We start from the raw sequence: 27,652 nt of genomic DNA on the forward strand, positions 1-27,652 counted from the left end.
TTTACCATTATAAAACTTTGCTTTTATTGCACAAGAAACAGCACACACAAACACACAGATGCTTCGTGGAAAAGGAGGAACCTGTGAAGAGCAAATTTTCACAACTGTATGTAGATCCAGCTATCGTGAAAATTATCCAAGAGGGTGGAGTGAAGGAGAAACTAAGTAGTCCTGGGAAGTGGAAAGGAACGTGCGGGCGGAGTTTGGGGGAGGCATGGAAAAGAGTTCTGAATGTGCTGCAATGGAGGTTGAGCACAGATGCGCTCAGACTGCTGCATTATTAAGGACTTCAGCAGCTGCGTTTGCTCCTCCATTATTTTAATCTGCTCAGTTGCGTCCTTAACAAATGCCTGATTCTCTTTTTTGTCCTGTCGTTCAACTTCCCAGCACTCCTTGCGTTCCCTTTTTTCTGTATTGGAGCACTGCAGTACCTCCCAGAACATGTCTTCTTTGCTGTGTCTTGGGCGCTTTCTTATCTGGCTGTGATGTTCGGCTGGGGTGCGTGGGGTGTTCCTGGAAGCCACATCTGGTGAAGCACAAGGGACAATGCACAAAAGCGGGATTGTTAAATTCACACACAGCCTTGTAACATTTCAGTTAAATACACCTTTTGCAACATTGCCATCACTTTCTCACTGACCCTAGCCAGGCACACATCTCTGCAAACACCCAAAGCATGTTGTTGGCGGGGTGGGGGAGCCACATGGGGAAAAGAGCACATACTCTTTGCAAGGGTTGTGATACAGCATTCTAGGGAAAAAATTCTAAAATTCTCCCACACTTTTCCACAGGCAGGGGTCATTCTAGCAGACATCTCACTGCTAAAGGTAAACAGGGAAACAGGGTACACCTACTCCATGCTTGTGGCTTCTGCCCTGCTCCCTATGCTGCTCACCTATGTGCCACTTTGGTCCCTGCACAAGTGATTACCAAATGGTGCGGGAAAGTTTCCTACAATGGGGGAAGGAACAAAGCTGCTCTGGCATGGAACCTTCAGTAGAGGGTTACCGAGTACATCCAGGAAACTTTTTCCTGAAGATCTCAGTGTGAATCAAAACTCTGTTCCGCCGTACCGATTAGCTACACAGGGAATTGTCCAGCTCACAGAAACACAGCCAGCCTCCCACATTTCTATACCCTGAACCCACCTCCGCACTACACAAGCCACAGCCACTTACCAGGCATCTCATATCCTGCTTCTTGCTCCCCAGAGAGCAACTGCTGAGACTGGCTAGACACCTCTGGAGTGGAGAGCAGTTCCTGGCTGCCTGCCCCACTGGGAGACCACGCTGGGAGCTGCACATCCTCGTCTAACTCCACCTCTTCATCAATAACTTAATCCTCCAGGTTAGGTCCTCTTTCTGCCACCTCCGTGCCCTCCGAAATATCCATGGGGCTCTTGGTGGTGGAGGTTAGGTCGCCACCAAGGATAGTGTCCAGCTCCTTATAAAATGGTCAGCTTTTAGGGAACGCAGCGGAGCGACAGTTTGCCTCCCTTGCCTTATGGTTCGCCTGCCTCAGCTCCTTTAGAATCAATCATAGAATATCAGGGTTGGAAGGGACCTCAGGAGGTCATCTAGTCCAACCCCCTGCTCAAAGCAGGGCCAATCCCCAATTTTTGCCCCAGATCCCTAAATGGCCCCCTCAAGGATTGAACTCACAACCCTGGGTTTAGCAGGCCAGTGCTCAAACCACTGAGCTTCCCTCCTCCCCCTTTATCTTTGCTCTGCACTGCAGCGTGTCCTGATCATAGCCCTTTTTGCACAAACTTCGAGAAATGTGCCTGTAGGTATCCCAATTTCTTTGGCTCAAGCGCAGCTGGGACTGCACAGACTGCTCTCCCCATATACTGATCAGATCCAACAGCTCTGCAGTAGTCCAAGCGGAAGAGCATTTGGTGCAATAACCCTCCATGGTCACTTGGGAAGATGCAATGAGACCTCTCCACTCCGAGCCAGCAGGAAATGGAATTTCAAAAATTCCCGGACTTCTAAGGGGGAGGGGCGGATGGTTGTTTACCTGGCTGCAGGGCATTGGAGTTCAAACTGCTGACCAGAGCAGTCAGGATGGGCATTGTGGGACACCTCCTGGAGGCCAATTAAAGTGATGAAATCAAGCATGGTGTCTACACTGGCACTTTGTTGAGAAAAATGTAGAGGAAAAAGACATAAGTCTCTCACCGGGGTGGATGTATTTAGTCGCCAAAACTGGGCATTTTTCCTGACAAAAGTTGTATTGCAGTGTGTACGCATTCACTGGTCGACAAAAGGCAGTTTTTGGTGACAAAACTTGGTAGTGTAGACAAGGCCTAAGCTTTCAGTGACTAAATACCCCCCTTCTTTCACCTCCAGCTTGCTAGGAAACATCACCCCTTCCTTCCTCCTGGGCGAGGACCTGGCCACAATGATCCATGCATTTGTCATCTCCGCACCAGATTACTGTAATTCACTGCATCTGAAGTTGATTTTAAAAACAATGTAAAGGTTCCAGCTGCTATAGAATGTGGTTGTCTGCCTTCTCCATGGTTCAGGCTGCTATGAACGCATCAAGTCCATGCTCTAGTCCCTCCACTGTCTCCCAGTCTAGGTCCAATGTCAGTTTAAGACAGTGGTTCTTAACCTGCGGTGCGAGATGCCCTTTCTGGGGGTGCAAGACATGCCAGATTTTTTTAGACGGTAAACCATCGAAGACACAAATTAAGCACAGGCACGTAAGTACAACTTGTTTCATCAAACCTATGTATTTATTAACATTATACATTTAACGATTACTGTAATATACAAACAAAAATACATCTAGGTTTGAGAACTGACCTACTTCAGCGATTTTTGATAGGGGTGCAAGAACATAGTTTGAGAACCAAAGGAGTGCAGGCTGCAGTAAAGGTTAAGAACCACTGGTTTAAGGCTTTGGTCCTAATCCTCAAAGCAATAATGGATCAGGTCCAAGGTACATTGTAGACCACATTTTAATCTACAAACCATCAAGACAGCGTGCTCCTCTAGGGCAATGCAGATCATAAAGCCCAGAATAAAGTGAGAGATATCTGGGGACAAAGCATTTTCAAGTCAAAGGGATATGGTTCTGGAATAAACTTCCAGAGGAGATTAGATGAATTCAGGGTTTTATCATCTTTAGGAGGCATTGCAAAAATTGATAGTTTTCCCAGCATGATGAGAATGACATTTGCATCATCAGCCACCACACCCAAAAGTATCCCATCTACCTTAAACAGAGCTTTCTATAACTAAAAGGGAGACGAGCCAGAGATGACAAGAATTCCCTTAGGGACTTCAATATTAAGTTATTCTATGTGGAAGGAGCTCACATGTGAAGGAGTAGCATTGCAAAACCTTAAGACAGATAAAACAGGGATTCAATGCATTTATTCAGTCTCTCTATATATCAGAAAGCTAAGTACATTATAAATTGTAATTGTTTTACCAATTGTTTGTCCGTCCTAAAGCGTTTCCCAAAATAATTGCATCAGTCTTCATTTACTTTTAGTTGTTACCAGACCTTGGCCCCATCCTGTATTTCAGACCAAAGCCCTATAATCACACTGCATTACTTATTTAACCCAGTAACCTATTAGGGCCTCAATGTTTGGGATGGCCCTTTATTAAATACATACATTTGCCTCATTAGCAAATTGGGTTTAGTGCAGTGTTGCTGATATGACAGGCAAGATCAACCCAAGAACACACACCAATGGGAAGATAGTCTTGCCTTTCAAATGAGAGACTTTAGATGTGTAGAACCTGGCACTGTCGTCCAAATTCATTGCATCAATTCAAAACCTAGCAGTAGAGATACACAGTTTGCATTCTGGAAAAGCAAGAATGCCTAAAGTAGCCCAGTCTGTGCCTGTGATCTGCACCATGTGGTGGTCAGCAAAAAGTAGGTTATGTTTGTGTATGGAGTATGAGGAAAGGGGCTGAAAATACAGTGAATCAACTCCACACCTCACTTTATTCCATAATGAAAAGACAGTAAGGTACTCAATGAAACAGGAGCATACAAACTGCAGAATTCACTTCTGCACAAGAGCAAATAATCAAATTCTATGAGGGAAATAATTTTGACTGTAAGAAATGGCTGTTAGATTTCCAAGGTAAGTTAATTATAAGAGTAATCAGCGTGTCCTGTTGCAGTGAATAGGCAGATTGGCTGTAAGGGTCAGGAATGAATTTCACCATCATCTACAATACAAAATAACCACCAGTATCTTATAAAGGGAGGTATTACAGTCCTCTGAAGCAGCAAGTACCGACCAGTGCCAAAGTTGGGACACTGAATTCTCTTGCCAAATGGTCTGATACAGCCAGAGATAAGTTGCTCTGGAGTAACTCTTTGATGCTGTGAGGTGTACTAGAAGAGCAGAATGGGATCAGCAGTCAAAAATTCTGGGTTCTGTTCAGGCTCTGACATTGACTCAATGTGTGATTTCAGGTAAGGCACTTCACCTTTTGGTTCCTCTATTAACCCAGCTATGAAAAGGGGCTAGTACCTACATTTGTAAAGCACTGGGTTTCTCAGCTGAAAAATGCTACATTAAATGCACCAAATGGTCTGATCAGGTATGTGCCTATTCAGTTGGAGGTGGAAATGTTCAAAATAAATAAAACTTAAGTATCAGAGGCAGAGATTTCTCTGGGTGTGCTGCTCCCTGACATATTTTGTATTAATGCCCACTGTGCATAGCTGTGACTCAGTGGTAAACATCAACCTTTATATCTCTCCCCATTATTCTGCATCTTTAGGCTATGAGTTGCATTAATGACACCTACTACAGGACAGGCCCAACAAAGAAAATAACAGAACGCCACTAGCCGTCACCTTCAGCCCCCAACTAAAACCTCTCCAACGCATCATCAAGGATCTACAACCTATCCTGAAGGACGCCCCATCACTCTCACAAATCTTGGGAGACAGGCCAGTCCTTGCCTACAGACAACGCCCCCAACCTGAAGCAAATACTCACCAGCAACCACACACCACACAACAGAACCACTAACTCAGGAACCTATCCTTGCAACAAAGCCCGTTGCCAACTGTGTCCACATATCTAATCAGAGGACACCATCATAGGGCCTAATCACAGCCACAATATCAGAGGCTCGTTCACCTGCACATCTACCAATGTGATATATGCCATCATGTGCCAGCAATGCCCCTTTGCCATGTACATTGGTCAAATTGGACAGTCTCTATGTAAAAAAATAAATGGACACAAATCAGATGTCAAGAATTATAACATTCAAAAACCAGTCGGAGAACACTTCAATCTCTCTGGTCACTCGATTACAGACCTAAAGGTCGCAATATTACAACAAAAAGACTTCAAAAACAGACTCCAACGAGAGACTGCTGAATTGGAATTAATTTGCAAACTGGATACAATTAACTTAGGCTTGAATAGAGACTGGGAGTGGATGTGTCATTACACAAAGTAAAACTATTTCCCCATGTTTCCCACCTCCCCCCCCACCGCTCCTCAGACGTTCTAGTCAACTGCTGGAAATGGCCCACCTTGATTATCACTACAAAAGGTTCCCCCCCCCCCCGGCTCTCCTGCTGGTAATAGCTCACCTTAAGTGATCACTCCGGTTACAGTGTGTATGGTAACACCCATTGTTTCATGTTCTCTATGTATATAAATCTCCCCACTGTATTTTCCACTGAATGCATCCGATGAAGTGAGCTGTAGCTCACGAAAGCTTATGCTCAAATAAATGTTAGTCTCTAAGGTGCCACAAGTACTCCTTTTCTTTTTGCGAATACAGACTAATATGGCTGCTACTCTGAAACCTGTCATTAATGACACACACGTTCCTTTTAGCATGTTCACTCCTCTAACAGATCAGATCAAGTTGCCAGTTGTCTCAGGCCCTCACATCCCAAGCTCTGTGCCTCTTCTCAACATTCCTGTGTCTGCAGTGGCAAAGGGCAGAAAGGAAAACATGATCCAGGAAGTTTTATTAGTGGACTGCTCCACAGACATCAAGAGAAACAACTAATGACTCTGGCTAGTGAGAGCTTATCTGGTGAATAAAAGCTGATAACATTTTAGCTAACAAAGATGACTCTCAACAATTGAGAGGGGCCCAATCACCATGCAGGGCAGTCGTGGAGGACAGTTAGAGACCCAGTAATGGGGAACTCAGCCTTGGGTGCTAGGGTTAGGGAAATAAGGGTGGGACACATAGCAAGGTGCAGAGACTCAAGGAGGTTTGTGGCTGGAAAGGACCATTGATTGTAAATGCCTTCTCCAAACATGCCCTTAAGAGCAAAGGCTTGTTGCTCCCTGCAAGGCGGTCAGTTCATCTGCACAGAGGGCACTAGCTAGAAGCCTTTGGTGCTTTCACTCAGAGGCATGGACAGAAGCAAACCATACATAAGCTTTTCAGACAAAACAGCAAATCACATACAAAAAAATACCATCTTGGTTTATTGTTTAAAAACATTGGTAAAACAAACAGAAAACAGAGAGCAGGAGGCTGATGCCCATTCCACTCCCCAGCTAAGACAAAATTCTCCAAACAGAGACAGCACGAGCCCCCAGGCTCAGACCGAGCATTCGGGATTGAGGGTACCCCCTAGGAGAAAGGTCCCTACACTGTGGTAGGGGTAGAAAAGCTCATCTTTTCAGCTTCAGGCGCCACTTCCCTCACCACAGAACAGAATGAATTCTTCCAGGTTGTTAGTGAGGGGAAAGGCCTTCCACTTAGGGTATGTGATTCACCCCAAATTCTCTATCCATGTATAAAAGGACCTGGGCTAGGGGAGGGAAAGGTGTCTGAAGGTTACAACAGAAGTGGGAATGCACCACACCAAGTATGGTACAGCCTCCTGCAACCAACCCCTGCACCCTCTGCTCCAAAGTAATTTGAGCCTGAGGGAAAAATCTAGATAGGGAGCTTGGGACAAAACCAAATATGGCAAATAGCTGTGGTTCTTGTCAGCAGACACAGAACAAAGCTACTCCAGAGTAAGACAAAGGCTACACTCTGAATACGTTCTCCCCTCCCTGTTCCACCAGGTTGGACCCAGAACTGCCCAGTCTCACCCCTTCCCCAAGTCTCAAACCCAGAACTGATCTTGCCTCTTTACTGGGTTTCCCCAAATACAGTAACTTAGGATGGCTGGAAAAGCTGGCAGAAAGTGAACCTCACTGCTGGTTTCAGTGGACTTCAGATCTTTTGCCTGAGCAGAGGGACAAGGACACATTGAGTGGTGCTGATGAAGGGGACAGGGAGATTCTAGGCACCACAGCACTGACTCCCATCTCTCTGGCTGGAGCCTGAGCTGTATTGAGAGGAGCTGGTGAAGCCACTGCAGACTGGCCTCTGAAACTGGTTGTATGGCAGCAGCACAGAGACCATGGTGTGGATCCAAGTGTCACATGAATTTCCATTTGCCCTAGTGGTGAGAGTCAGAGCCCTGAGGGACTGGAGAAGGTAAGGAACAGGTTTCACTGCTCTATGACTCCGTAGATAGCCAGCCTGCCCCAGCAGTGCTGCTCCTGCTGCCACATGCATCAAATATAAAGGGGAGGTCCAAGAAGAGACCTTTTACTGGCTCATGTGTATCCCAGTCATCTCCACCAAGCACCAACATCTTAATAGGGACCGCCCCACAGTTCAGAGTCCAACAACTCAGCCCTCAGATCTCGACATCACTTTCTTTATCATTATCGTGGTCACCATCATAGAACTCATTAGAAGCCTCAGGCCTAAAAGACAGACAAGAACATAAGGACAGGCAGCCTTTTCCAGCATTTTCAGAAGAGCAGAGTTTGTCTAGACAAAGGGATAAGAACACGTTGCTAGAAAGAGGGACACATCTCCTGGCCTAGCAGACATAGGATATGTCCTCTGAGGCATGTAACCACATGCTAGTAGAGAAGTTTCTCTGGATAGGAACCAGAGAACAAAAAGGGATGCAATATCTACTCTGGGATGTGGACAGTCCCCACCATATCTCCCCTCACTGGGATGGGATGAACATAAGAGAGGAGCCCCTTTCCCAGCTCATCAGAACAAGAACCAGAGGTGCAGTACCTGTTGTAGTTCTCCTCAGAGCCTCTCTCCTCTGGATCAGGCTCGTCCGCACGGTCATAACTGAGCAGGTCAGAAGGAACATCATGGATCTGGACGCTGGGGGCATGGTTCAGCATTTTCAGATTCTCAAATATTGTCTGTCTGATTTGATCCAAGTACTGGTTAGGAACAGAAGGAGCAGATCAGCTTAGATTGAAGAGACAGTACCACAATTGCTGGCATTAACACCTGCCTGTACCATGCATGCCCTAAGGCCAAGCAAATGGGGGATGGATAGCTCAGTGGTTTCAGCATTGGCCTGCTAAACCCAGGGTTGTGAGTTCAATCCTTGAGGGGGCTGATCTGGGGCAAAAATTGGGGATTGGTCCTGCTTTGAGCAGGGGGTTGGACTAGATGACCTCCTGAGGTCCCTTCCAACCCTGATATTCTATGATTCTATGAAATGCCATCAGTGCAAATGGCTTTAAACTGTAGCATAGAACATAATATACTCAACCCAGGCACTGAGGGCTTGGTCTGCACTTAAAAGGATGCAGCTGTGCTGCTGTAGCACTTCAGCAAAGACACTATCTACGCTGACAGGAGGGCTTCTCCCATTGCCGTAGGTCAGTGGTTATCAACCAGGGGTATGTGTACCCCTAGGGGTTTCCAGAGGTCTTCCAAGGGGTACACATCAACTCATCTAGAGATTTGCCTAGTTTTACAACAGGCTACATAAAATGAACTACTGAAGTCAGTAAAAACTAAAATTCCATACAATGACTTGCTTATACTGCTCTAAATACTATACACTGAAATATAAGTACAATATTTATATTCCAAATGATTTAGTTTATAATTATAGGATAAAATGAGAAAGTAAAAAAATTTTCAGTAAGAATGTACTGCGACAATTCTGTATTTTTGTGTCTGATTTTGAGTTCTGTTTTAAGCAAATAGTTTAAGTGAGGTGAAACTTGGGGTACGCAAGACAAATCAGACTCCTGAAAGGGGTACCGTAGTCTGGAAAGGTTGAGAGCCACTGCCATAAGGGTTATCCACCTCCCTGAGAGGCAGTAGCTATGTCAATGGGAGACTTCTCCTGTCAATTAGCACTAGCCTACACTGGGAGTTAGGTTGGTGTAACTGCATTGCTGAGCGACCTAGTTATATAGACATAAGTCTGACGTAGGACCAAGCCTAAGATTAAGGGCAGGGGCTTCAGAAGTGGAAAGGAAATTGTAAAAGGACCTTCGAGTTTCTCAAATATGAAGTATCTTTAGAGAGCTCCCTACATCTCAAAGATGCTGTGGGGCTGCAAACATAGGTGCCAGCTCCCAGAGAAAAATTAGCAGGTGCTTAGCACCCACTGGCAGCCAAGTTTCCCTCCCTCCCGCTGCCAGCCCCCGCCAATCAACTCCTCCCCCTCCTTCCCACTGCCTCCTGCATGCCACAGAACAGCTGGGTGTGCAGAAGGCGCTGGAAGGGAGGGAGGAGCGGGAATGGGGCGCGCTCAGGGGAGGGGCAGAGACAGGGAAGAGGTGGGGCAAGGGTGGAGTAGGGGTGGGAAGAGGCAGGGTGAGGGCTTAGAGGAAGGGATGTAGTGGGGGATGGGGAAAATTAGAAGCTGGTGCCTGTGGCTGCAAAGAAGAAAGCATGGTGTCCAACACTGTGATGAGCAGGAAAGCCTCTTGTTGCCCCTGCCCTGACAAGTTTTTCCTGGGTGAGCTACTGGCTGAACTCCACCTGGTTTCACAGGATCTAGCATCAAGCAGAGACCTTTTCTTTTCACATAGCTATGTTGGGTGATGCAGAGTAGCATGTCCAGGACAAGGCCAGAGCCACTCACCTGTCTAGAGTTCTGGTTCTCAATTCTTGTACTGACATCTGGGTGGAGGGTGAAGTCTGGAGCAAAGTACTCAAAGTATTCTGTGAGGGAACCAGTAAAGAGTTAAAGATCGGGGTGAGGAGAGTTTGAAACTAGTTTTTCTGAAACACTGTTCTGCAGAGATGGGAACAGCCTACCCTACACCATGCTAGCTGTCACCATACCATCAAGAGCACAGTGAGAGCCAACTCCGTCATCATGAGGGGTACGCTGCCAGAAAGAAAAGAGAAAGCCCACAGGAACACTGTGTGAGGAATTTAGAACATGATACTGTAATGCAGATATGTCTGCCCAGTGAGGCCCAACACAGATGGGGGATGTGTATAGTAGGAAGCAAGAAAGATCTAGAACACATGGGTTAGGATCAGAAGATACTACTGCTTCAGCCCCACTCTAGTTAACATTCATTAACATAGAGTGTGGAATCCAGCTAACGTCCCTGAAGCATTAGAACCTCGAGGCACATTAGCTAAATTTATGAAGAGAGTGAGGAAACTCAGATTAATTTATTCCAAGGCTAAAAGGAACCATTGTGATCAGCTAGTCTCACCTGCTCTATAACAACATAGGTCAGAGACTTTCCTAAAATAATTCCTAAAACAGATCTTTTAGAAAAGCATTCAATCTTGATATAAAAATTGCCAGTGATGGAGAATCAACCACAACTCTGGCAACTTATTCTAATGGTTAATTACTGTCACTGTTAAAAAATTATACCTTATTTCCAATCTGAATTTGTCTCATTTCAACTTCCAGCCACTGGATCGTGTTATACCTTTCACTGCTAGACGAAAGAGCCCATTATCAAATATCTGAAGGTACCCTGCAGGTATTTATAGACTGTAATCAAGTCATCCCTTAACCTTCTCTTTGTTAAAATAAATATATTGAGCTCTTTGAGTCTAGCACTATAAGGTGGGTTTTCTAATCCTTTTAGTCATTCTTGTGGCTCCGAACACTCTCCAATTTATCAACCGTCTTCTTGAATTGTGAACACCAGAACTGGATACAGGATTCCAGCAGCCATTACACCAGTGCCAAATACAGAGATAAAATAACCTCTCTATAGTTATTCAAAATTCCCCTGTTTAGGCATCCAAGAATCACTTTAATCCTTTTGGCCACAGCATCGCACTGGGAGCTCGTGTTCAGTTGATTATCCACCACCACTCCTGAATCTTTTCCAGAGTCACTGCTTCCCAGGATAGAGTCCCACATCCTGAAAGTATGGCCTACATTCTTTGTTCCTAGATGTATACATTTACATTTAGTCATATTAAAATGCATAGTGCTTGCTTGCACCCAGCTTTCCACGCGATCCAGAGAGCTCTGTAACAGTGACCTCATCCTTTTCATTATTTACCACTCCCCCAATTCGTGTGTGTCATCTCCAAAATTTCTCATTGATGATTTTATGTTTTTTTCCCAAGTCATTGATAAAAATATTAAATAGCATAGAGCGAAGAACAGATTCCTGTGGGACCTCAGTGGAAACACATTCATTCAATGATGATTCCCCATTTGTCATTGAGACCTGTCAGTTAGCCAGTTTTTATTCCATTTAATGTATCTTATGTTGATTTTATGTCTTTCTAATCCAATGATACTCAGACTGCAGCTCACAAGCTGCAAGTGGGCTCTTTAAAACGCTGAGTAATATAATTATTAACCAATCTAAGTTATTAACCAATCAAGATGCTCTTACTATGTTATCAATCAATTTTAGTTGATACAGTAAATACTTGGTCAGTCATTTTGACATGACAAATAATATATATATATGATTAGAACAGTGATATTCAGGCCTCTGGTTCAGGAGCCAAATTAGCAATGAGTATTACCCAAAAAAGCCACAGTCATGGAATTAATTGTTTCATTTACTATAGTATTATCTATTCATATTTAAACATGGAAATATTTGGGGGGGGGGGTGTGGGTGGGTGGGTGTGCGCGCGTGTGTGTGTGTGCATGCGCACGCACATGTCTGACTGACAGGCCTATACTTACCCAGGTCGTCCCACTTACCCTATTTAAATATTGGCACAACATGGTAATCTGTAACAAGATGATGCTGACTCACCACTGTATGGGAGTTCCTCACTAATTGCTTCATCCACAAGCAGCGACGTTTCATAGGTCCTAAAAACACAGAACATTATACTCAGTCCAGAAAAGATCAACTTTTCCCCCCATTACATAGTACTTACTGGCAGTCTGCCTGAAACTCAGAGCCAGTTACAGCTGAATAAAGGTCCTAAGAAGCACAAGCATTGATAACCCTCACGCCATCTGCAACAAATAGGACATTCTTCAACAAGCATATGAAAGACTCACCAGCATCGTGCCACATTACGAACGGTATAGCCACCTCCTCCCAGCACCAGAAGGGGGATGTTGAAACTCTTTACATACTCCACACACTCCCTAAAAACCCAAAGCAGAAGGGGAACCTGTGACTGTTAGCAGCTGATCTAAGCTCATCAATGCAGCACCATGCGCAACCCAGTAACATACCTAACCGTATGATACACAGAGTTCAGGGCTCCCATCAGTGAAACCCAAACCTTGCCCTGATGGGAGCTGTTCTCATGGCTTGAGAGAAATCTGAGCTTTGTTATTCATGCATTCTGGCAGAGCATTGCCGGAAGAAATGTTGTGAGATCCCAAATCTAGTCTGGGGAATCTGCTTCTGCAGAATCTTACCCCTTATTCACTCTTCTGAGGAGAGCCTCCTATCACACAGGGAACTAGATTGCTCTCGTTGAGCTCAAGTCTCGCAGTGAAGGACCCAATGCATTCTTTCACAGACTGCAATGATGGTCCTTTAAATGCTCCATCCACACCCCTGCTGAACTTACCCATGTCCTCTTATACTGAGGTTAAAGCAACCCAGACGATCACAACCCAAGGAGTCAGCACCGCACTAGGGAAGAGAAAGAACAGCTGAGTCCTGGCTAAGAAGCATTACTCTCCAAATGCACATCCTAACAAGCCATCAGCACCCCACAGATATACCCACCTACCACAGAGCCACAAGCAGCATTCCAGCCAGCCAGCCCCCATCTGTCTATATTTCCCCAGGGAGCCACAGATGCAAATACTGGAGAGTGCATAGCTCCTATCCATACCCTCTGCAACATATGCACACAGACCCGCTCTCCTACCTGCAGCACTATGCATGTGGGCTGGTAATAGTCCACCACCTGGTTAATGACTGGCTGGAAGAGGTGTTTATAACCTTTAGAGAGAAAGGCAGATTGTCATCATGGCTCAAGAGGGCAAGCAGGGACATCGCGGGGCAGGGAAAGCATTCCACTTACTTTGGTCATCAATGCCATCCCGCAGTGGCACATTGAGGCAGTAATAGCGGCCACTCTCTGCCCCAACCTCGTACATGTCACCTGGCAGAGGAAAGGAGGCACAGTCACAGCACACAAGGATCAGCTCTGAAACTTCACAGGTGTGGGCAGTACAGACAACAGCAAATCAAGACTTCTGCCAATGGACCCAATCACGGCATGAAGATCCTTTCCACCTACTCTGTAAACTACCACGGGACCATATCCTTCACCCAGCCTCTCCCCACTCTCCAGAACTCCTTTCTTCAATCATCTCTCTCTGAAACCAGAGACCCAGAACCTCACACTACTACATAACAGCAGTGATTGGGGCCTGAAATCTGCATTTCACTGGGGCAGTGAAGATTCTGTACCTGTACCAGGGAAGAAGTAGTTCCCATATTTGTGAAAAGATACTGTCATGACACGGTCTGTCAAGTAAAAGGCCTCCTGAACACCATCTCCGTGATGAATATCAATGTCAATGTAGAGAACACGTGGGTGATACCTGCCAGAAACAGGAGACAAAGGCGCATTACAGTCCACTGGTGCCATCCCAACTACAGCAACCACTTTGCTATGGCTTCCTAAAATCCACCCCCCATAACACAAGTCTGTAATGTGTCAGAGGCCTTCCAGCTCAGGAACCCCATCTGGTCCCCACTAAGGTCTCTGGAGAATATCTCTGTCATTAGACCATAAAGTAATATTTGCGTAGAGCATCTACCATACAAACAGTACCTTAAAATACTCTTGTCTGTTATATCTGGAGAGAGAGAGAGAAATTAAGAGGCACAAACAAGGAACAACAGGTTTGAAGAGTAGACTAGAGACACAATGGAAAGCACATGAAAGAGAGAGATGCAGAGGGCTCGTTCAGATGGCAAAGGTTGCAGAGAAGGTTCTTGCACTGGCAGAAGCAAGATTATGCAAAGCCACTGCTGAACACACAAAGCGAGAGGAACCTGCGATGAGGCTGGGTAGTGCAAGTCCATGAATTGACTGACTTATATAGTCAGAGAAGTTTAGAAAGCACTTTATGTACAAAAGTCTTTGCCCTGAAGAATTTACTATCTAGTTAATCTTTAAAAATTAGAGCAATTTTTAAATGCTCCTGAAACGAATGGGGAGTAAAGTAATTTGAAGATGGAAGCAGTTGTTCTTCTCTGTATGTGCCACAGCGCTGGCATCATCACTCTGGAGTCTGGAGAGCCAGGACTTGAGGTCAGGGGAACGAAGTGCAGTCATCCAGATGGACGCCTGAATGTGGATCCCAGCCACGGTGGGCAGAAGGACACAGTGCCCAGGGGCACTATTGCATAGACAGCAACAGGCAGCATTGCAGAGACAGGGAATGTGGAAAAAGGCAAGCTGAGTGAAGGCTGAAGCCAAAGTTACTGAGAACGGAGGTCTGAATGCAGGGGAGAGAAAGGAGATGCAGTTGGGCTTGAGAAGTGTCCTCTTGTCAAGTGGACATTCAGGGGAATGCAGGAGAGATTAAACTTACTGGGCAATAAATTTACTGGGTCCATGAGGCAGAGGTCAGATAAAGCATCAAAACATGTAAGTCCCCACTGTAAATGTTAACTAATGTTAAAGAGAGAGGGGACATAACCCTCAACAGAGCCAACACCCTGTTTGAGATGAGGTGACTAGTAATGTAGTAACATTTAGAGGTGGCAAATCTTGATTAATCCACAAAATATTAGAATGCCCTTCTAGAATTCTCCATCCCATTCCTTATGAGTTTAGACCTTTTTTTGGACCACAATTACACTTTGTTGACCAAAGTGGAGGTCCCCATTATGCTGTCTCCAGTGATGTTCAGCTCCCTTTCCTGAGCCAATACAGTTAAATTCAGAATCCAGAAAGATTCTCGTGTAGTTCAAATTTTTTCTTCCAAAGAGCAACACTTTGCATTTATCACAAAGTGCTTAACAATGGCAAGAACTATACACACATTAAGCCTCACAAGTGCCCTGTGAAATAGAAAAATATTTCACAGATGGTAAACTGAGAAAACAATCAACAAAGCTAGCACCAGCTACCCTTATTCTCAGTCCTCTGCCTTAACTGAGAACTATTCCTGCTCCTGAGGATGAGGACAGGATAGTAAGTCAAGAACTGAGCGTTTGAGACTCTGCAATGGCAGGGTCTTGGCAGAGAAGCAAAGCTACCAGTAGAGAGAGTCTGGAGACGTAAGAGCAGAATCATGCCAGGGATCCATCTGAACAGCTGTCAGGCTATAGAAGACGCCTGAAATAGAGACTGTCCAGGGCATCCAATGATGAGCTATGTCTAAGGCATAACTGAAATTAAGAAGAACAAGAAGGGAAGAACCCTCCATCAGCAGAGGGGATCCTATTACGACCACATCACACAGCATTACCCTCCCAGAGCATCACTTCTAATCCAGAACAGTATCACAGCTGCACTCACACCGAGTCCTTACTTGAGCAGCTCCAGAATGCCGATAACTATGTCATTGACGTAACAAAACCCAGAAGCCTGCAGTACAAAGAAAATAAAATGGAGTCAAAAGAAGAGCAGCAATGAGCCCAACTTTGAGTGAGAGACAGAAATACTTAGACTTGTGTCATTACCTCAAATTTCTTGGCATGATGCAGGCCTCCAGCCCAGTTTATTGCAATATCACAGATCTAAGAAAAGAAGAGCTGATTAGCTCAAAGATAAGAGCAAGATAGCAACAAACCCAAGCCCAACCCTGCATGTCAGTATGGACGTCAGCCCTGCCCCCATGTTGTGGCTCACAATAATTATTTTTTCCCCTTTCTCCCCACCCATCCAGTCCCTTCAGATGCCCCGCTATCTGTCATCCAGTCAAGCTACTTACGCTGTACTAAATCAGTGTTTGCAATCGGTCAGTGTGGGGGCAGGAGGAATCCAAGAGATTTCCCCACAAATTAACAGCCAGGTGACACCGAGTTGGTGTTTGTACAATAAACATATGTGGTATAGGTTAGTTTAGGGACTCCATCCCCCACAGCAGCCAGTTGGCACGTCAGTGTTCAAAGAGGACAAGAATATCAGCTCAGAGTTACCTTGTTGTTCAGTTGCGTTGCTCCCTGCAGTGAGGCCCCTGTATAGCGAGAGCAAAATTCAAAAAGACCTGGGAACACTGGACTGCAAAAAGAGAACACAAAATTCAAACAGAATAGAACCTCCCAACCTCAGATACACGTCTCCAGGATTGAGATCAGAACAAAACTCTCAGTGACACTGGACAAATAATATCAAAATGCAGTCTCTGCTAGAGAAATGTTAATTTGGGGTCATTCTGACCCTGTTCACCACAGACTACACGACAATAGGCAACCATTACACCATCCTTTGCAAACACTATGGAAAACTTGGTGGATTTGATAATAATTACAAGAAACTTTCAAGTTAGTCTGGAACAATCATGTTCATCATATACTCCAGACCTGGAGAATGGGAAACATACAGACTAAATCCTGCCCTCTACCATGCTGATGCGTATATGGGGATAGGTCCTGGAGAGAGAAAACACAAAGCATCCTGTGCAAGGGAGACAGCAGGACTTCACAGCAAAACAATGATAATATGGAACATGGCTGTCCAAGAGATCTGCTCACACACCATCTTCCCATGCGGTTGTAGTCTGTTAGTTTGTAGATGCTCCCCAGTTATTCACCTACCTAGTGCATAGACTGCTGTGAGCAATAAATTGTATCTATGGACGCACAATGCACTTGCTCAGAGTAGCAAACTATGTCTCATCTCCACCATGCAATCCCACTCTCGCCGGCAGGATCGCTACGGCAGAAGAACTCCTTTACTCACTCTCAGTGACTCACAGCATGCACACATTAACAAGTGCAAGTCATAACATATCAATGTGTACACACAATCTACCAGAAATAAAATATAGACCTCAAATCTGTTGTTCCCATGTGTTTTGCTTGTTAACAGGCCCCAGAGCTTGTATCTGACCACACTGTTTTCACAAAAGTAGAACTATAGTTAAATTAACCCAATGAGAAGATTGGCTGAGGGAGAAAGCAAATACCACTGCCATAGGAGTGCAGGCCTGCGAGGTGTGTGAAAACATGTAATATGGCCACCAATGGAGAGCAAGAATGACAAATCAGCTCACCCTAAAGCAGGTGGCAGCCTGACCTGCATCTATAGCACTTTATAGTCCTGCAAATAGCTGAAACTCCAAGCAGACTGTATTTAAGAACACTGGGCTTATTCAGTTTGGAGAGAAGGAAACTATGGAAAAGCAAGGATAGCAGCCTCTGCCTCCGACAACTAAATCTCATCACTTCTCATCCTGTCCTCACTGATTAGTGGGAATACTAGTATACAGAGACTGTACTGTTATCCTATTATTTATTGCTTGAGGTCAAGATTTTCAAAATTGACTAGTGATTTGGGATGCAAAGTTTGAGACATTGATTTTCAGAGTTTATGTGCACTTTCTGAAATTCAGAATCTTTTAAGTTTTCTCAAGTTTGGCACCCAAAAAACTGAGGCTACCAAAATTATTAGCCTCCTTTGAAAATCTCTGTCCAAGTTTTCAAGAGCTAGGAGCCTCACGAACCCAAGTAAAGTTACAGTCCCTAACTTAGGTCTGAATCTAGACCATAAACTCTAACAACTGAAACTCAAAGAGATTAAAAAGAGGAGGGAGAGGAAGATTTACAGCAGCAACAGTTACTCAATAAGGTGTGTGCAACATCTTGATGGCTCCATTAAACTGCAGGGCTTTTTTAGTTAAAAATGTAAAATTCATACATTTAATGGAACCATTATGATGCATACATACCACACCAAGTAATCACATGAGATTACTGTAACCCTTGTGCTTCCCATTCACCTGCCAGGTGCTATATACTCACCAGTCATCACCCACATTGAAGGCATTGAGGCTCTTGGTGAATCCTTGCATGTTGTTGGGACTCACTCTCTGCAAGAAGTCTATATAATCCTCCGAGTGGAAGCGACACATATCATGCTGGGATGCCTGGTATGGTTTAAAAACCTTCAAGAGAAGGACACACAACAGTTATTTCCTACTCAGAGTTGGGTTTACCTTGGCTACCACAAATCTCACCACCAAATAAACTCCAAATAGACAAATACCCCAAATCACTGTGTCAGTCTAAAAATGCTCAACTATGTGCTCAGCTTAACAAGTGTCATGCAAATTTTAAACAAAAAGTGATCAGGAAAGTAGGGATTGATTCAAGAGATGGTGTTCACAACATTATGAATATGCCAACATTGCATTTTTTCATATTAAAGTACACTTTTAACTAAGTTAACAGTCAAGAATACTACATATGTACAATGAGATGAAATTAAGCTGCTCTGAGATTAATCAGAACCTTAAGTTTTGCCTTTCTTTTTCTGTCTCTAATTAAAATTATACTTTTAACAAAATTAAGAAATTTTTGCTTTTTAAAAAAATTGGAGAAAGTATGGGCTTGTGTACCTGGGGAAATGTATTCACATAAGTACACAGGTATAACTCTCCATGTGGACAGGGTTATTCCGGAATAAGAGTGACCTCACAGGGAGTTATACCAGTATAGTTATATCGGTATAATTATATTGTTATTGTTATTCTGCTAAATTTTCCTGCATAGCCAAACCCAGAGAGCTGCAAAACAGAACTACTTATCTATTTGACGCACAAAAACAAACCTCCACAATTACAGATATGCACAAATGTGTCTATCCTCTATTTCACAGATTTTAAACTAAAACACTCAGTAGCTTCAGGAAAAAAAACAGCTGAAGCACAACGTGAGCCTATGGAAACATGCAACTACAGAGCACTACGGACAAATACCCACACAGAGTTTTTTAAACTGGCCTTAACTTTAAGAAAGTATCAAACTTTTAACCTGAAAGAACGTTATCATTTTAAAAAGAAAGATTAGAGATCCAGGAAGTTAAATAATTTATATTTAAAAAACCCAAACATTGGAAGTTTGAGAATTTACAGTTAAGGCCCATCAAATAAGCTATTCTTCCCAATCAGTAGCTCTTCTGTGAAAGGTACAAATGGAGACCAACAAGTATCTTTCTAGCATGGCTGGTTGCTATTTATAAAAATAATTACCTCACAATTTCAAACAGGTATCTTGAAATCCACATCTGAAATCATGTATTTTTGGCGTTTCCCCTCAACACTTAAATGGTACATTTGGCTGTGGACATATTATTTAATCCATATGACCCACTCGTGTTGCAGAGTATATATTTCTGACACCAGATGGTACATTGTGACAAATATGATGTGCCCTGTAATAATTTGCAAGAACTGTATGTTGGCCTGGATAAGGAATGGTATTTTCTGTATGAATATTCTGGTTTAAGTGCTTCTCACTAAGAGACGTCCTGGGATGGATCAGGCAAGAAAGAGGCAATGGCTCAAGATGGTTCCTATCAGTTTTCACTTACGAGTTGTTCCAGAAGAACACCAGAACTATTAGCTCCAATGATTCAGGGCCTGTGGGACTTATTTAACCATGAGCCAACTTATGCAGAAATAATCCTCTTAGATGGGATTAAAAAAAAAAAGAGACTCTTGGAGGTGCAAAGAAAAATCCAAACCGAGACATGCAAAAACCCAGGAACAAGTAGGAGTATCTGAAGAAGGTAGGCTTGTCTAGGTCACCATTATAAGATGATAGTACTATAGGCACAGGACAGAGGCACATCTACCCTTGCAGATGAAATTCATATTACAGCTGGAGCTAGGACTGCCATTCAGAGAAAGCTTTCTGACTTCCATATTTGTCAGCTTAAAATGAAAAACTTCAACTATTTCTACAAACACACTCAAAGTTTCATATGCTGCCTCCTTTCTTGTAGCAAAATCAAAGATCTTATTCTGCCTGTCACTGTGGTGCTTGCAGAAAACATGCTTGATTAAAAAAGCAGGTGATACTCGCAAAGAAGTGCCCTTATCAGATGACACTGTATCAGAGAATTGAAGAAATTGCTGAGGATATTGTTTCTCAACTTGTAGAGAAACTTAAAATGGCAAAAACATTTGCCCTTCAGCTTGATGAGTCCACGGATATTAGTGGAGAAGCTCAGCTGAGTGCTTATGTTTGCTACCCTGAAACCACTGATATCAACAAGCACATACTGTTTTGATAAAGTATGGAGAGTACATTTTTAAACTGACTTTTTTTAAAAAACACAATAGGAGTTGGAATTTATGCAAATTTCTCTGCACTGATGGGGCCACTGCAATGACCAAGAGAGTGAACAGGCTTGTAGCTAGGATCAGGAAAGAAAGTCCTTCCTTGCAGTCAGGGCACTAAGAATTTGCTTCAAAAAAGATGAGTTTTGAGCTGCATAAAGTTTTTAATGAGTCTGTCAAAACTGTCAACTTTATCAAGTCCAGGCCACTCAGTGCTCACCTGTTTCGCATTCTTGTAAAGAGATGGGGTCAGAACATCAGCAACTGTTGCTTCACACAGAGGTTCACTGGCTTTCAAGAGGGAAAGCACTTGACAGATAGTTGGAATTATGCAAAGAGGTTAACTTGTTTTTTTCTGATAATTAATCCCCTCTTACTTCTGTTTTTGACAACACTCTGTGGTTAGCTTAACTTGCCTATCTCACAGATATATTTAGCAAACTGAATGATCTAAATTGTCCATGAAAGGCCATGACACTAACAGTCTGAATCTCTATGATAATGCGAAAGCTTATATCCAAGGAAACTAAATTCTGGAAGTCCAAATGTCAATACAAAAACTTTATCTGTTTTCCAATGCTTCATGTGGTCTGAACAGGGGAAACTGAGCACACCAAATTACTTCCCCAACATTCAACTCATTCCCCAACTCAGCTCAACTCAACTGGGTAAGAAACCCATTCATTTTATCAGATGTTAGCAGCAGAAACAAGTCTGCCAGGCAGCAAGAAAATCTTCTTGAGTTCTCCTCAGACCACAGTCTGCAAATGAAGTTTAATGACTCTACACAAACCTAGTTCTGGTGTTTAGTACAGAAAGAGTATATTAACCTTGGGAACCATGCTTTGGATGTTCTGTTTTCTTTTGGGTCAACATATATTTGTGCAGTCTCATTTTTGGCTATGTCTGCCACCAAGACAAAGAATAGGAATACACTTAATGTGAAGAAAAACCTAAATCTTGCTAAAAGAAAAGGAGTACTTGTGGCACCTTAGAGACTAACCAATTTATTTGAGCATAAGCTTTCGTGAGCTACAGCTCCCTTCATCGGATGCATACTGTGGAAACTGTATGCATGGAAATCTTGCTGTCACTTCACTGCCTACCAGAATTACAAGGCTCATAAGTGAAAAATACGCTCAAGTATCACACTGAAATAGTTATATTCCAATCGATATAGTTTATAATTATTCGGTAAAAATGAGAACGTAAGCAATTTTTCAGTAATAGTGTGCTGTGACACTTGTATTTTTATGTCTCATTTTATAAGCAAGTAGTTTTAAGTGAAGTGAAACTTGAGTACGCATGTCAAATCAGACTCCTGATAGGAGTACAGTAGTCTGGAAAGGTTGAAAACCATTGGCTTAAAGCATCCCTGACAGATAGAGAACCATGTTCTATCCTAATACAGTTCCATTACTTTTGTGTATACAGGCAAGAATAAGCCATAATATAAAATGGTTCAGACAAGCATATTTCATAACTGTATTTTAACGTGGTTATGTCTGCAGCATATGTAGGGCTTTACAGGTACAGACAATGCTCCCCCGAGACGGGAGTCTCAGCATCATCAGATACATGAGGCTTACTATCATCTTCTTGTAGAGGCCATAGTGAAGCACCAGACTGTGGGTCAGTGCCAAGCGATGAGGCTTCATGGGATGTCCTGCACCTGCAAAGAAAAAAAGAAGACAGTCAGCACCCACATATCACACACAGTGGATTCATAGCTAGAAACACCACGCTCTGCAACCCTCCCCACCTTCCCCTGCCCTCTCCCCTCCCCTCCCCACTCCACTCCACACACAGAACCACCTCCCTCTGCCTTCTCCCACCCCCACCCTCCCACACACATGGCCAGTTCCCCTTGCCCTCTCCCACCTCATCCCCCCCATACACAGGGCTAGCTCCCCCTTCCCTCTCCCCTCCCCACCTCACACACAGGGCCAGCTCCCCCTGTCCTCTCCCCTCCCCACCCCACACACAGGAACTCTGTGATGCTGTATGGAATCTGGGGGACACTTCAGAATATTATGAATACCAATATTGTAAAACTGCAATGATTTATGCCAGACATGCCATGTAAGATATCTGCAAAAGTTATAATTTGCCAGATATGATAATCTCATTTATGTGTTTCTATCACCTTTGTATTATGGTTTATAGCTATGCATGTATGTCTGTATTTCAAACTTGTGCTATGCTTGTGGGCGACACCCCCAGACAGTTTAGCATCAGCACTGCCTAGCCTGCTTGATGGCCCATTAAGGACTATCAGCTATACAACTGACCCACTGAGAGAAGCCAGAGGACTCAGCAAGAATGCATGCCTATGGACAGAAAAGGCTTCCAAGCCATGGGCTAGTCAGTTTGTGTTTGAAACAAAGGAAGCATAAGCCACATGGCAAAAGACTATAAAAACACAGCTGCATCTTTTCCATTTGGTCTTCAATCCTGCTTCTTACCTCTGGCGGAACTTTGCTACAAACTGAAGCTCTGAACAAAGGACTGAATGACCCATCCAAGCTGCGGACGTATTCCAGAGGGCCTTTCAAGCCAACGAACTCACGAATACTGCTAGGAACCTGATATATGGACTTTGAAGTCTTTGTATGTATGTGACTGTTTTACTATTTAACAGTTCTCTTCTTGTTCTTTTTTCTTTATAATAAACCTTTAGTTTTAGACCAGGGGTGGGTAAACTATGGTCCGCGGGACACATCCGGTCCACCAGATGATTTAATCCGGCCCTCGAGCTCCTGCTGGGGAACAGGGTCTGGGGCATGCCCTGCTCCCACGTTCCAGCCAGGGAGTGGGGTCAGCTCCACACAACTCCTGGAAGCAGCGGTATGTCCGGCCTCTGGCTCCTATGTGCTCCGCGCACTCCCCCCACTCCAAGCACCACCCCCACAGCTCCCATTGGCTGGGAACTGCAGAAAATGGGAGCTACAGGGGCGGCGCCTGTAGACAGGGCTGCGCGCAGAGCTGTCTGGCCGTACTTCCATGTAGGAGCCAGAGAGGGTCATGCCCCTGCTTCCGGGAGCTCCTTGAGGTAAGTGCCGCCTGGAGCCTGCACCCCTGAGCCCCTCCCATACCCCAACCCTGATCCTCCTCCCACCCTCCAAACCCCTCGATCCCAGCCCGGAGCACCCTCCCGCCCTCCAAACCCCTCAATCCCAGCCTGGAGCCCCCTCCCACACCATGAACTCCTCATTTCTGGCCCCCTCAGAGCCCGCACACCCTCCTGCACCCCAAAACAAATTTCATGAGCATTCATGGTACACCATACAATTTCCATACCCAGATGTGGCCCTCAGGCCAAAAAGTTTGCTCTCCCCTGTTTGACTCTAAAGGATTGGCTGGCAGCATGGTATTTTGGGTAAGATCCGAACCTATACTGACCTGGTAACACGGCTGACCCTTTGGGGTCAGAAGAACATTTTGTATATGTGAGCAGAATTTTAAAATTACTTCTCACTGTACTGGATCTAGGTGCTGACTGAGAGCCAGAGAACTGGAATGCAATAAACGGGGCAGTGTGGTTTATTTATTTGCTTCTTGATAGCCAGTGTGGGGGATCAGAAGCACAGTCTGTGACTGGTTGGAGAGTTTAACTTCAGTGTGACCCACCAATCTTGGGAGTACCTGCTCTCCCTTTTGCAGCCTGCCCTGACCTTGGCATTTCCAATGAGGGCTCCCCCAGGCACTACAGGTCACATTGGCATAGTCTTGGCAGGATCCACAGAACCAGACCGTTTGGGTTTTGGATCAGAATCTCATGTTATTCCAAACTTTAAAATTTTGATACTGAAAGTGTTAAAGGTTAAAGTTAGTCACAATGAGTGATCGACAATCAAAACTGCAAAGCATGAGAGATAGCCAGTGTCTTCAGCATGAGAAAGAAATGGCAGAACTTCAGATGCAAGAGAACCAATCCTTGGCCCAGCTGCAAAAAGAAGCTGAGGAGAGAGCCAGAGAATCTCACAGGAGGCGAATGGAGCTGCTGCAAGCTGAGACCCAAGTTGCCAGACTTAAATTCCAAATCAAAATAATGAAAGAACAGCAGGAATTGTGTTATCCTGGAAGTCCAGCTCCTCTCTACGGCAATGATGGAGACAGAATCTGCTCAGTTTATAAGAATGTTGGTTTGTTATTTAATAATGATGTGGTAACTATGTTTAATCAGGGTAACATCATAACCCAGTCCCAGAAAAAGTATGAATGTAAATCCTCTGTATTATCTGTAGCTAACAGGGAGATTTTTTGAAGAGGGGGTGTTTAACCAGATGTGCTATAACAAGGAAGAGTGTGTGTCTCCAGCCTTGGGATTGCGGAAAATAGCTGTTTGTCCAGTGAGAGAAGCAGTTTATATAGTGAAGAAATTTCTGACGGTGTGTCATATCTCAGAAGTGAATCTGGAATTAGAGGAAGTACAGAAAGCAGCTCAGGAAAACATTTCTTCAGAGCAATGTAAACTTGGTCAGTTTGAAGCCCTAACTGAGGAAGGTAAGGGTAGATTTCTGGTGGGTGCTGGATTGCTGGCAAGTGAAGTTTGTAGAAGTGAGCCTGAAATAGGTAAAAGTGATGTGCTTAAAGTAGCTCAGTGTGATGAGCCACTGTTTGTGGAAGGCAACAGTTTATCTGTTGAAGAAAAAACGGTTTCCAATTTTTTATCTGTTGCAAATAGCAGTGTGCCAAATGAAGGAGAATGTACCTCCAGTCCTTTGTGGAGCAGATAGAAGGTTCCTCTCAGCCTATGATGGTTGAGGATATTTCAGTTGTCCCAGAGGTGGTTCTGGACTTAACTGAAACTCAAGAAGGAAGTGTTCCTAAGCTTGTGGGTGGTAACCTACACATGGCCAGTGAGAAAAGCTGCAGAGAGAAAGAGCATGCCTCTTCCAACCCTTTAACCATGGAGTGTAGCAGCTTGCCTGAAAGGGGGTTGGTTATGTGAAAGTCCTCTTAATGTTCTAGAGATGATTCTGGATGTAAGTGAAACTCAGAGTTTGTTGTGGCTCCACAGAGCAATGCTCCCTACCCCCCGGTCCCCTACCCACCCAGAGCCCACTCCCTGCCCCCCCGGTGCCCTATCCACCCAGGGCCCGCTCCCTACCCTCCACCACCCACCCACCCAGAGCCCACTCCCTGCCCCCCCGGTGCCCTATCCACCCAGGGCCCGCTCCCTACCCTCCACCACCCACCCACCCAGGGCCCGCTCCCTGCCCCCCCCCGGTGCCCTATCCGCCCACGGCCCGCTCCCTACCCTCCACCACCCACCCAGGGCCCGCTCCCTGCCCCCCCCCGGTGCCCTATCCGCCCACGGCCCGCTCCCTACCCTCCACCACCCACGCAGGGCCCGCTCCCTGCCCCCCCGGTGCCCTATCCGCCCACGGCCCGCTCCCTACCCTCCACCACCCACCCAGGGCCCGCTCCCTGCCCCCCCGGTGCCCTATCCGCCCACGGCCCGCTCCCTACCCTCCACCACCCACCCAGGGCCCGCTCCCTGCCCCCCCCGGTGCCCTATCCGCCCACGGCCCGCTCCCTACCCTCCACCACCCACCCAGGGCCCGCTCCCTGCCCCCCCGGTGCCCTATCCGCCCACGGCCCGCTCCCTACCCTCCACCACCCACCCAGGGCCCGCTCCCTGCCCCCCCGGTGCCCTATCCGCCCACGGCCCGCTCCCTACCCTCCACCACCCACGCAGGGCCCGCTCCCTGCCCGCCGCCCAGGGCTTAGGACGGGGCCGCTGACCGCCGCCGGCCACGCACCCCTTACCGTAATGGAAGTTACCCACGTCCGGGTCATAGAAATAGGCCACGGTCTTAGCCATGGCGAGCCGCCGCTAGGACCTGCCGCCTCCGTGCCACCCCCACAACCGGTGACATCAGCGCGCCGCGCTCCGAGCCCCGCCCCCAACGCCGATTGCTCGCACGAGCCCGCCCCGCTGGGCCCTGAGCGGAATTACAGGGGGCGGGGCCTTGCAGAGCGGACGAGCCTCGGTTCGCGGCCCGTCCCATCCCCCGCGGCGCTGCAATCAGGGTTTCTGCGCACGCAGCTAGAGGGGGTGTGACCCCGCTGTCCTCACGGAGCAGCCTGGGGGAGCTCGTGTCCTCGCGGCTCCCTGCAGCCCCTGGCAGCGCCTGGCGCGGCCGGCCTCGCCCCGGGCACAGACTGGCGCGGCCCCCTGGGGCGCGGGAGCCGGAACCCGCCCGTTTGCGCGGCCGCGCTGACACCGGGCCGGGCTGCCGGGAGCGCTGTACCCAACAAGGCGGCGGCGAGTGGGGCCCGGGACTGAGCTCTTCCTTCCCCGGCCAGCGGCGGCCCGCTCGAGGCGCGCAGCGGCGCTTGGAGGAGAGGCCGCGGGGTCCCGCAGGCCGCCTTAGCGCCTCGGTGAACAGCACGGAGAAGCCTTAGGGCGATCGCCCCGGCTCCGGAAAGCGCAGCAGCAGCCTCCGGGTGAGCGAGTCCGAGCTGTCTCCCAGGGCTCAGAGGCGGGCAGAGGCAAGGCCACCCCAAGAGCGGAAAGGACGCAGCGTAAAAACTAACATCGCCAGTGCAGCCCTCGGTCCTCATGCCACGGACAGGAAATGCCAGTGGATGCCTATGACCCGGGACTTGTCTGTCAATGTCACTCAAAACCGACTCCTCCTACCGGCCTCTATCCAAACTGCTAAAGCCCTGCGCGGATACAAAATTTGTATCCACATGCGATCCACAAACATGGTCCCTGGATATAAAGTGGATATCCACATATTTGCAGGGCTCTGCAAACTGGCAAGGGTTAGGATAGTAAGAAGTCTCTCTGATAATTAAAGGGAGGGCCACAGCAATTGTTAAAAATAAAAAATGAAGCATAAAAGACTTGGAAATCAGTCTCTCCTTGTGTCTGAGGGCAGGAAAAAAAACACATAGGCACTAAAATAGGGACAGATTCCTTCTCCCACACAGAAAGGCAGCAATATCAGCACAAGAGAAGGCCAGACCCACAGCCTCAAAGAGAGATTATCCACTCCAGAACTACTTGAATCAAAGAGAGAAAGGGTGGTAAAAATCTGAGACTCACCACTTGATATAGCAATTAAAAATCCACTAAAAATATTTTCCTCTAATATGGTAACACCCTGTTAAATAGAGAGAACACCAGTAATGTTATCATATAATGTTTCACTGTACATAA

At 45.8% G+C, this 27,652-nt stretch overlaps 1 protein-coding gene across 6 annotated transcripts; it reads right to left on the reverse strand.

The window, feature by feature from the left end:
* On the reverse strand, positions 1-26,704 carry HDAC3 (histone deacetylase 3). Of its 6 annotated transcripts, XR_012160288.2 has the most exons (16): positions 26,251-26,688; positions 22,065-22,147; positions 18,155-18,297; positions 16,331-16,412; positions 15,872-15,928; positions 15,721-15,776; positions 13,643-13,776; positions 13,251-13,331; positions 13,095-13,168; positions 12,789-12,853; positions 12,265-12,354; positions 12,011-12,069; positions 9,892-9,971; positions 8,064-8,221; positions 1,179-1,524; positions 438-526 (listed from the first exon to the last, which is right to left on the reverse strand). XR_012160288.2 is itself a non-coding variant. In XM_073356165.2 (15 exons), the coding sequence occupies exons 1-15, from the start codon at positions 26,303-26,305 to the stop codon at positions 376-378; spliced, it is 1,368 nt and encodes a 455-aa protein (XP_073212266.1). In that variant the 5' UTR covers positions 26,306-26,692; the 3' UTR covers positions 1-375. The 6 variants fall into 6 exon arrangements, 5 of the variants coding, with proteins under 5 accessions (XP_073212266.1, XP_073212267.1, XP_073212271.1 ...); XM_073356165.2 differs by lacking the exon at positions 1,179-1,524 and having other exon boundaries at positions 1-526; positions 26,251-26,692; XM_073356166.2 differs by lacking the exons at positions 1,179-1,524; positions 26,251-26,688 and adding an exon at positions 22,941-23,559 and having other exon boundaries at positions 1-526.
* Positions 26,705-27,652: the final 948 nt, after the last annotated feature.

This window comes from Lepidochelys kempii, chromosome 8 (genome assembly GCF_965140285.1).
Source record: "Lepidochelys kempii isolate rLepKem1 chromosome 8, rLepKem1.hap1, whole genome shotgun sequence".
Taxonomy (NCBI): domain Eukaryota; kingdom Metazoa; phylum Chordata; order Testudines; family Cheloniidae; genus Lepidochelys; species Lepidochelys kempii.

Coding starts and splice junctions, on each gene's coding strand:
- HDAC3 (XM_073356165.2), bottom strand. CDS start 26,305: ATGGCTAAGACCGTGGCCTATTTCTATGACCCGGACGTGGGTAACTTC. Junction 13,777..15,720: donor GGCATTCTGGAGCTGCTCAA/GTAAGGACTCGG, acceptor TGTTTCTGGCAG/GTATCACCCACGTGTTCTCT. Junction 9,972..12,010: donor TGAGGAACTCCCATACAGTG/GTGAGTCAGCAT, acceptor GTTCCCTCACAG/AATACTTTGAGTACTTTGCT.